Here is a 9,925-nt window from a genome sequence, read left to right as displayed (position 1 = left end):
ACCAAAGGAAGATGCAGATGAGTCCTCAGCTGATCTGTAAAATCTCTACCTTGAAAAGAAAAGATACAGTGGGTCATGGTGTCACACACTCAACAATCCCAGCGCTCAGGAGGCAGAGGCAGAAGAGTCACAAGTTTGAGGTCAGCATGGGCTCCATGGGAAACCCCTCCCCTGCCCACGAAAGTGTGTACTGAAGTCGGGAGGGAAGAGGAATCTAATTCACCGGTGGTAGGAGCCTATACCGGTTGTCCTAGGAATAATTTACCAACCTTATAAATGCAATACCATTTGACACAACTCCTAGAAAATTTTGCTTTCAAATATAGGAATGTGTCTACAAAAGTAAGTATACAGGACCGTACACCAAAGTACCACTTGTGAAAATAACAGCTTAGACACAGCCTAGACATTGCTGTATTAATTAACTTATTAATTATTGCTGTGAGAAAGTATTGTGACAAAAAAGGCCGGAGAAGTGGCCTGGGGAGCAAAAGAAGTTACTGTTCTCCCAGAGGACCCAAGTTCTGTTCCCAGGACCCACACTGGGAAGCTTACAACTGCCTGTAATTCCAGCTCCAGGGAATCTAACATCCTCTTCTGGAATCCTCAGGCACTCTCACACATGTGACATACAGCACGCACACACACATACACACACCATGGGGCTGCGGAGGATACACACATGAATGAATAAAAAAATAAAAACAAATCTCGAAAGAACTTTATAGACAGACGACAGATATCTGACAAAAGCCACATTGGGCTCACAGTTTGAGGGGCTAAAGTCCATCAGAGCAGGGACAGCATGGCAGTTAGAAGCAGGAGGCAGATGGTCACATTACCTCCACTTTCAGGAAGCAATGAGATAAATGCTGGTTCTCTATTCACTTCCTCCTTTCTCTTTTTTAAATTGAGTCCAAGGCCCCAGTCCGTAGTGTGGAAACTCAAGCACAGACATGCTCACACATGTGTCCTAGATGATTCCAGAGTCAATCAAGTTGGCGGGGAAGAGGCACAGCTACAGCCACTAGGCTCTATAAAGAAAATGTGCTAAGATGGGATGTCATGACCCGTATCTGAAATCCGAGAGTCGAGAGCCTACAGGAGGAGTATCCCAAGTTTCAGGGTAGCCTGGGCTAAGAGAGAGACCCTGGGGGTGGGGGGATGGTCAGAAGGATTTCTAACGTGCAGAATATGGGGCAGAAGTTGCTCCCAAGTACCGGAAGTAGCGGTGTGCAGGGGAAAATGGGTTATAGGCATAAAACATGTGATGAGGGCTGGAGAGATGGCTCAGCAGTTACGAGCACTGTCTGTTCTTCCAAGGTTCCTGAGTTCAATTCCCAGCAACCACTTTGTGGCCCACAACCATCTGTAACGGGATCTTATGCCCTCTGCTGGCCTGCAGGCATACATGCAAACAGAGTGCTCATATAAATAAATAAATAAGTCTTTTTTAAAAATAACGTGCCTGTGAGATGGGGACAGAGGAAGAGACTTTGGACTGCAAGCCTTCTGTGGTTTTGTTTTATTTTAGTTTGCCATTCAAAACCTGACAAAAACGTAAAGCTCTGAAGCAAGACGCGGTTCCGTAGTTTCCCGGGCTCATACAATTGCGAATGAAACGGAGACCTTTGTCATCTGCCTCACTGTAACGGCTCCCAGCTTGCCAGTGGTATGTAGGGATAAAAGACTGTGGTGTGCAGCTTGCTGGCACATACCTTTCCTACCAGCAGTCAGCGGGCAGAAGCAGGCAGACCTCCGCCAAGGCCAGCCTGGTCTGTGGAGAGAGCCCCAGGACAGCGACGGCTACACAGTGAGACCTGCCTTCAAACAAAGAGACAGAGCCAGGCGTTCTGCAGTAGCTAGGTACCTCTGGCGGCTAACTGCCTGTTTCTGGCTTTGAGTTCCTATCATCACACGACAGTACCTTTCCTGTTCTGACGTGTTACTTCTCCTTCCCCGCACTAAAAACGCGAAAGCCGAAAGGTACCCCAAATGCAGAGTATTCTACCTGCTTGTACCACCCCAGCAGCCTGCCAGTAAGTTCGCCCAGTGACAAACCCAGAGCCCAGCAAGGCCTCACTTGGTCTACAAAGGGGCCTAAGCAAAGGTGGGCCGCTTGGAGTGTAAAGCCTGCGCCTATGACCTCTGCGGAAAACCGGTAAGTGGTGATCCCTCGGGAGGTCCCACTTCCGGCTCCCTGTCCAGAAACCCACTTCCTGCTCTCTCACGGTCCACAAACCCGCCCTGCCTCCCACTTTCCAGGTCAAGGTGTAGCATCTTCCAGCCGTCGGCCATCCTGGACAAACTGTAGAGAGATGCTGGGCTGTAGAGAGAGGGCATCTGCTGTCTTCCTGCTGTATGGAGAAACGCAAGGGCCCCTGGCCTGATCTGCGAGTGTCCTGGGAACCCACAGTCTGTCAAGTTTTCACAAAATGGACCCCCCCACACACACACACACACACGGAGCAAGTGGCCCGGAAGCCGTGAGGTGGGAGAGCGCGCTGCTGGGTGAAGAGGCTTGGAAACCAAAACCCAGTTTAACGCATCTCCACCACACCGCGCAGGGTCTGAACCAGAATGTGCAACAAACAGGCGGGGCGGAGAGGATTTGGAGTTGACAGAGAGAGGTGGACAGGGATCACCGTGCGCGTGCTGGAGGGGTGCGGGTGCTTGAGACGTGGGTGCGAAGGTCGGTGGTCGTGCGCGAAGGAGGTGAGGCCCACCGAAGCTCTCTCTCCAATGCGGTGCAGGGGCGGCTTGCGGGGGAGAGGGCTTCCATCTCTGGGCTCTTCTCTCCCGGCGCGGGGAAAGGGAAGCTGGGACTTGGAGGGACAGATAGGAAAGGGGCCCCGAGGGACGGGTAGCCATCCAGGTGGCTGTGCGTCGGAGCTGAACGGCGCTGCGGAACAGCCGCGCGGCGGACCGCGGGTCTTCTGCGGCAGTTGCTGGAAACCCGGTCCTTAGAGAGAGAGAAGCGGCTTCATCAGGGACCAGCGACTCGCTCCCGTCGGCAGACACAGCCCAGCGCCGGCTCAGATGCTGCGGCGTCCGTGGCGGGGTTCGCTTGCAGGACGTCAGCAGGCATTTCTCTGGAGGTACGAGGGGCGGGAGGCGCCTGCAAACCCCGGCCAGGGAACCATGGAGCCTGTGCCTGGCTCGGGACCACAGCCTCTGGAGGTGGGCGCAGGCCGGAGGTCACCAAGCGAATACCCTGCGTTGCCAGAATGAAAGCAGGGAGCCCACAAAACAGGCCTAGAGGAGCAGACTCCCCCTCCAGTCAGGACAGAGGCCCCTACCCAGCCTGCCTGAGGGGGTGGTGTAGGAGTGAGAGGTAAACCAAAGTTGACCCAGCCGCCTCCGGCTGGACCCCGGTGCAGACAAGCGCCAAAACCCCATTCTCCTCCTGCCATTAGCGCTGGCTGCTCACCACAGCCCAGACGAGCAGGGGCCGGAAGGTGATCCCCGTGGCGCCTGCCGCTGTTTCCCAGCCTTGTGCGTACTGGAGGCATCCTTTCTTCACCTGGGATGGGGGTGCTGATCTTGCAAAGGACAGCAAGAAATCAATTCCCAGGAATGCATGACTCCGATTTCCACTCCGAAAAAAAAAAAAAAATCCCATGGAGAATCTGTCCTGCGAGCGCGCGCGCGCGCACACACACACACACACACACACACACACACACACACACGGTTCTTTAAAGACTGAAAAGGGAGCCGACAGAGGAATTCGGGGAAGTGATGACACATGCAACAATGCTGTCACACCTGGCTGCTGAGGAGCTGAGCGGCGGAAATGGAGCCATGGGGGGGGGGGGGGTAAGAAACCCAGGGTAAGCTTGGGTGGTCGAAGAAGAAGAGGAAGAAGGAGAAAGAGAAGGGGAAGAAGAGGAGGAAGGAAGGAAGGAAAAAAGGAAGGAAGGAAGGAAGGAAGGAAGGAAGGAAGGAAGGAAAAAAGGAAGGAAGGAAGGAAGGAAGGAGAAAGGGGAGAGCGACCTCCACCCTCTTTGGAGAGGGACCAAAGCCAGATATTCTGCCCCTTCCCGGACAAGCTCCTAGCCACAGCCTGGGCAGGCCTGATGTTGAGGAAGAGGACAAACACCTGCTTAGAGGGCGGCCACATTCTGAAGAAATGCCTTTGTCTGGGGTGTGCTCCGGGAGGTGACAGATAGCCTAGAAAAACATCGAGGCCGCTTGGGGGTATTTTCAATAAGGGCTGGAAGGGGGTATCTTCCCGGGAAACTAAGAGAAAACTAGCTCCCTCTCACCCTGGTGGTTAGGCCAGATTTGTCCTGTTGACCTTTCTAGAGTCATCTTCAAGATGTTAAGAGTCCAGAGCCTCCCCCCACCCCAAAAACACGCACGGTGTCCTTTTCCCTCCTTCTCAGTGTGGGGAGCGCACAGTGTCGATCCGCAGGTCTTCGGGTGCTGGAGCCAGTCGCCACTGTGGGCTCGTGGGTTGCTGGGGAATTCTTGAAGACCAAGCAGCAGTGAGGGGAAGAGGTAGAAACAGGCACTGGGCTGGCCACCTAGACAGGCCAACCACTGAGGCGCCCTCGGGGCACTCAGGTCACCATCCTCCCCGGTGTCTGGGCACCCTCCCACGGCGCTCAAGGGCCTGGAGGTTTGAAACATCCATCTCCTTCACACTTGCAGGCTGCAAACCGGCGTCAGGGCTGAGGGCGGTGGCACACCTGAGTCTGTGCTGGCGCAGATTCCCTCCTAGTCCGGTTCTGGTCTTGCGGAGGCAACCGGATCCCCACCAGACTTCCGTTATCATCTGAAAACCTTTGGGGTGGGGGGTGGGGGAGGGAGGAGAAGAAGATCAAAACTACTGTCCATCACGATCGACCGAGGCGCGAGCAAGCGCCTCCCAGCCTGTTGCTTTCCTTTCAAGCCGGTGACAAAATTGCCTGCGCTGAGGGGTGAAGAGGCAGGTGAGGAAAGCTCCGTGGGGGCGGGGAAGGAAAGAGAGAGAGAGAAGACGGTATTTCCACTGATCCTGTTTACCCCGGCGCCGGGTCCCTGCGCCTCTCAGAGCAGAAACCGAGCAAGCCCGGCGCTCACGGCCTGTCCGCGGGCACCCGGTGTCTCCGAACAGCGCGCTGGCACTTGCGCAGTGTTTTGTACATCCCGAGGACAGATCTCGACCCTCCACACACACACACCCCACCCGGGCCTCCCACGTGCGACACCTGTGCACCCGAAAGTCCCCAGAGCCCCTCGGCGACCTCCGAGCCGGAGCGCGAGCGACGCCGCCCGATCCCTGAAACGCGGGACCCGGGGGCTGCAGGGTGGATGCAGAGGGGAAACCTGGTCCCCGCGTCCGCCCCCAGCGCGGAGAGGCCAAGGGTCGGCGCCCGCGGTCGTCCCGCTCGCTTCTCCCCGGCGATCCTCTCTCCCCGGCGCTCGCCGGGCCCAGAGAGCCCCGGGGGCAGAGCAGGCCGAAGCTCCCGGCTGCCCGCCACACGGAGCCGGTTTACCTCCGGCCGCCGACGAACCCGCCACTCTGCCCGGGTCCGGCCCCCTCGCCATCCCACCCCTCCCCAAGCCTCCGGTCACCGCTCTGGCCCCGGCGTGGCCCGAGGCTCGGGGCGCAGGGGCCGGATCCCCTCACCTGCGAGCCGCCCGGAGGCTGGGGTGGCCTCTCCTCGCCGGGGGACCGCGCTCCGGGAGGCACCGGCGAGGGCGCGGCCGGCCCCGACCCGGGCCTCCGGCGACACGAGCACAGGACTCGGGAGAGCGGATCGGCGGGGGCTCCGCGGGCTCCGGAGGCCGGGGAAGGCCGGGTCCAAGCTCCGCCGGCCGTTGAGAGAGAGAGAGAGAGAGAGAGAGAGAGAGAGAGAGAGAGAGAGAGAGAGAGAAGCTCAGAAGACAGTCGCCCGTGCGCTGCCCGCGGCCCCGCTGGAGGGGCGAAGAGGCCCCTGACGCAAGCGGAACTCGGCGGAGCCCATACGGTTCGGGACGGAGCGAGCGAGGCTCCAGGGGCGCCCCGGGGTAGGGGGAGGGGGGGACTCCGGGAGGCGGCGGCGGCTGCGCCCCAGACCCCCGGGTCGAGCGTCGGCGGCGGGAGGGGGGAGGGGAGGGGAGGGCCGAGCCCAGAAAACCCACCGAGGCGGGGACTGGCCCGGGCGGGGAGGGGCGGAGGGGCCGGAGCCCCCATCCCTCCTCACCCCCCCACCCCACCCCCCCTCCCCGCCGCTCTTGGGCAGCTTCCCGATGGCCAGAGGCTGACTTCTACTCCCGCCGACCGCTCCCCGGGGGTGGGGAGGGGGGTGGAGGGGGGGGGAGAGAGAGAGAGAGGAAAGAGGAGAGAGCGAGAGCCGCGCCAGGCCTCCCGGCCCCCGCAGCCCTGCACCAGTCGGAGGCTGCGCCGCCAGCGCGCACCCGAGCTCCCGCCTGCCGGGCCAGCCCGCTCCGGGGACAGCGCAGCCCCGGGTGCCCCCGGGGGCGGCCCGGGCCCCGCAACAGCTCCGGGCTTTTTTTTTCCCCCTCGGTCACGATGGCCAGCTACCCGGAGCCCGAGGACCCCGCGGGGACCCTGCTGGCCCCGGAGGGAGGCGGGCGGACGCTCCAAGAGCCCGAGGCGCCACCGCCTCCACCGCCGCCTCCGCCGAGCCCCGGCAAGGGCGCCTCCTCCGGGCCGGCGGCTGCGGAGAAGCCGGACCCGGCGCAGAAGCCCCCGTACTCGTACGTGGCCCTCATCGCCATGGCCATCCGGGAGAGCGCCGAGAAGAGGCTCACCCTGTCGGGCATCTACCAGTACATCATCGCCAAGTTCCCGTTCTACGAGAAGAACAAGAAGGGCTGGCAGAACAGCATCCGCCACAACCTCAGCCTCAACGAGTGCTTCATCAAGGTGCCGCGCGAGGGCGGCGGCGAGCGCAAGGGCAACTACTGGACGCTCGACCCGGCCTGCGAGGACATGTTCGAGAAGGGCAACTACCGGCGCCGGCGCCGCATGAAGAGGCCCTTCCGGCCGCCCGCCGCCCACTTCCAGCCGGGCAAGGGGCTTTTCGGGGCCGGGCCCGCGCCGGGGGGCTGCGGCGTGGCGGGCGCCGCGGGCGCCGACGGCTACGGCTACCTGGCGCCCCCCAAGTACCTGCAGTCGGGCTTCCTCAACAACTCCTGGCCCCTGCCGCAGCCCCCCTCGCCCATGCCCTACGCCTCCTGCCAGATGGCGGCCGCCGCCGCCGCCGCAGCAGCAGCAGCCGCCGCCGCCGCCGCCACCGGCCCGGGCAGCCCCGGGGCGGCCGCGGTGGTCAAGGGGCTGGCGGGCCCCGCGGGCTCCTACGGGCCCTACCCCCGCGTGCAGGGCATGGCGCTGCCCCCGGGCGTGGTGAACTCCTACAACGGCCTGGGGGGTCCCCCCGCCGCGCCCCCCGCCGCCGCCGCCGCCGCCCCCGCCCCACCAGCATCCTCATCCTCCTCATCCCCACGCGCACCATCTGCACGCCGCCGCCGCCGCCGCCCCCCCTCCGGCCCCGCCGCACCACGGGGCCGCCGCGCCCCCCCCGGGCCAGCTCAGCCCCGCCAGCCCGGCCGCCGCCGCGCCCCCGGCCCCCGCGCCCAGCGCCGCGCCCGGCCTGCAGTTCGCCTGCGCCCGGCAGCCCGAGCTCGCCATGATGCACTGCTCCTACTGGGACCACGACAGCAAGGCCGGCGCGCTGCACTCGCGCCTGGATCTCTGATGGGGTCCGCAGGAGCCGGGCCCCGGCGGGGGGGAGGGTCGCGGCCGCCCCCTCGGGGGGCCGGGGGAGCGCGCGCTCCGGGGACGGCCGCGGCCCTCCAGCCTCCTCCCCGCTCCCGCGACGCCGCCGCCGGGTCCTCCCCGCGGCCCCTCCGGCTCGCGGCCTCGGCCCTCCGCGCCCTCCCGGCCCGAGGACGCCCCCTCGCTCCGCGCCCTCCGCAGGCCTCTCCTCCCCGGAGCCAGCGCAGCGAGCGAGTCCCCGGCCCCCGTGCGGCCGGCTGCGGTGCCCGAGGCGCTGACCTGGTTTTTTGGGGCCTTCTCCTCCAGGGTCGGTTGGACTCCAGCTCGTTTTTTGATTTTTGATTTTTTTCTCCCCGCTCCGTCTGCGGCTGGTAAGCGCCGGGGCTGCTCCGGTAGCGGGACCCACGCGGCCCGGGAAAGGAAAGAAAATACTAAAAGAAAAGCGTGTCTGGCCGCTCCGCTGGAACTGCTCAGAAGCCGCCTGCGGAGGGGCCTGCTGGGCGGGGCGGGGGATGAGCCCCAGGCTGGAGCAGGGACAGCCTCGTTCCGGGGGGCCTGGACCCGGGTTCACATCCCCGCGCCCCGCGAGGCCGCCGCGCCTCCGCAGCGCACCGCTCCGGGCCCCTCCAGGCCGGGTTGGCTGGCTAAAGTCTTGCTGAGAAGATCGGTGAGGCGTTTGCAGATACCGAAAACTACTTTTTAATGAGGGGGGAAAGAGAGAGACTAAAACATTCATCGGGAGAAAAAAACAAAAACGGAGAAGTGTTATGGCCTTGGAGTTTGCTGAAAAGAAAGGAAGGAAAAGAAAACCAAACAAGATCAAAAGCTTTAGTTTTTCTTCGTCGTCCCCGCTGGGAGATCTGTGTAGAATTCCCGTGTTGACTTCAGAAGGCTGTGTTCAGAGGCGGGAGAAAAGAACTAGCTCAAAAGATGGTTTCCACTACAAATCGGGAGTTTTCCTCTTTATTTAAAAGTGAACTCAAAACAAAATTTCCCCGGATCTTCCGATTCTGGCCCTGGACACCAGGAGAGGTCACTGCCTGGCCAGCGCACGGGAATGATTCTCCCCTCCCGGATTTTTGTTTTTCGAATATCTTGCCTCTTCCACCTTTGGGATGGAGAAATGTGAAACTCTCCACGGCCGGCCGGCCCACACGGCCTTGTGGCCCCAGCCGTCCGGCTCCAAAACCGGTGACCTGGTGGGTTGAATGATGTCTTTCGGGGGACCAAATATTTTAGAGAGAGCTAGAGCACTTTTGTTGTATTTGTACGTGTGCGCGCCCGTCCCTTGTCAATTCCCAAATAAATTTTGTTTTGTTTTGTTTTGTTTCTTTTAACACGGACTTACATTGTTTCTTTTTCGCCCCCCCCCCCCCAGTTCAGCAGCTAGCTAGCTAAAAGAGCGAGCTCTTCAGCAAAATTGTGTTCTTTTTAAAAGTGACACAAATAAGGGTTGAGGGCAACCGGGGTGGCAGGCGCTTTGGGCTGTCGCTACTGCTTTGTTTTTCTGGGGATTGTTTGTTTTTCTGTGTCATCGCTCGTCTGTTGCGGCTGTTTAACACCGGCAAAGATACAGGTCCCTCGCTGGAGGCAAGGTTTGTTCTATTTTTGCCTCCGTGTAAGTTTACATTTTGCCTCTTACATAACTGTACTAGGTGTGAGCACTGCGTTTTCATTATTATTCTCAAACTTCTAAGGGTTTTTTTTTTCCGAGTCAAATATATAACAATTTGGGGTTTCTTTGGTTTTGTTGTTGTTGTTTTGTTTTGTTTTGTTTTGTTTTTTATATGAAATCCTGATTGCAAAAAGTCTGGAGGCCGCAAGCTTTTTTTTTTTTTCAACAATGTAATAGAGGATTTGTTATACTGTTGTTTTTAACAGTCTGCATTCATTTATCTTGAGATAAGGGTAGGAAATGTGGTGCTTTTCGGGAGGTGGAGTGTGGAAAATGAGCTTTTGTTTTCTCTTTACCGGGCCCTAACGAATTAAGACCCATGCTCTCAAGAAGATGCAAAAGGTGTTGGACCCGGTTGCAGCCTAAATCTCGCCGGTTGGTTAGAGGTGTCTTGCCTTCAGTTTTCCGATGGGGTGACAGATATTGGATCTCTTGCCGGGGCTGGGGGCTGGTGCAAGATCCCACGTCCAGCCGTGCCTTTCTCCACCTGTCTTTCTCCCTCCCTAGATAAGAGACAGGTCCAGAGGCATAACCTGGGA

General features: G+C 60.2%; 2 protein-coding genes across 3 annotated transcripts; one reads left to right on the top strand and one right to left on the bottom strand.

The window, feature by feature from the left end:
• Positions 1 to 361: 361 nt before the first annotated feature.
• On the bottom strand, positions 362 to 6,014 carry LOC132654677 (uncharacterized). Of its 2 annotated transcripts, XR_009592350.1 has the most exons (4): positions 5,618 to 6,014; positions 3,431 to 4,788; positions 1,719 to 2,962; positions 362 to 1,034 (listed from the first exon to the last, which is right to left on the bottom strand). XR_009592350.1 is itself a non-coding variant. In XM_060385454.1 (3 exons), the coding sequence occupies exons 2-3, from the start codon at positions 4,121 to 4,123 to the stop codon at positions 2,642 to 2,644; spliced, it is 1,014 nt and encodes a 337-aa protein (XP_060241437.1). In that variant the 5' UTR covers positions 4,124 to 4,788; positions 5,618 to 6,014; the 3' UTR covers positions 363 to 2,641. The 2 variants fall into 2 exon arrangements, 1 of the variants encoding a protein (XP_060241437.1); XM_060385454.1 differs by having other exon boundaries at positions 363 to 2,962.
• Positions 6,015 to 6,207: 193 nt separating this feature from the next.
• Foxl2 (forkhead box L2) lies at positions 6,208 to 7,797 on the top strand. Its single transcript, XM_021636586.2, is given in 2 exon segments — positions 6,208 to 7,384; positions 7,386 to 7,797. Coding segments are annotated over 2 exon segments (1,188 nt in total). The 5' UTR covers positions 6,208 to 6,502; the 3' UTR covers positions 7,692 to 7,797.
• The last annotated feature ends 2,128 nt before the right edge of the window (positions 7,798 to 9,925 follow it).

This window comes from Meriones unguiculatus, chromosome 6 (assembly GCF_030254825.1).
Source record: "Meriones unguiculatus strain TT.TT164.6M chromosome 6, Bangor_MerUng_6.1, whole genome shotgun sequence".
NCBI classification, from domain to species: domain Eukaryota; kingdom Metazoa; phylum Chordata; class Mammalia; order Rodentia; family Muridae; genus Meriones; species Meriones unguiculatus.
Note: the sequence above shows the minus strand (reverse complement) of the source record. Positions and strands in the feature narration are given on the sequence as shown.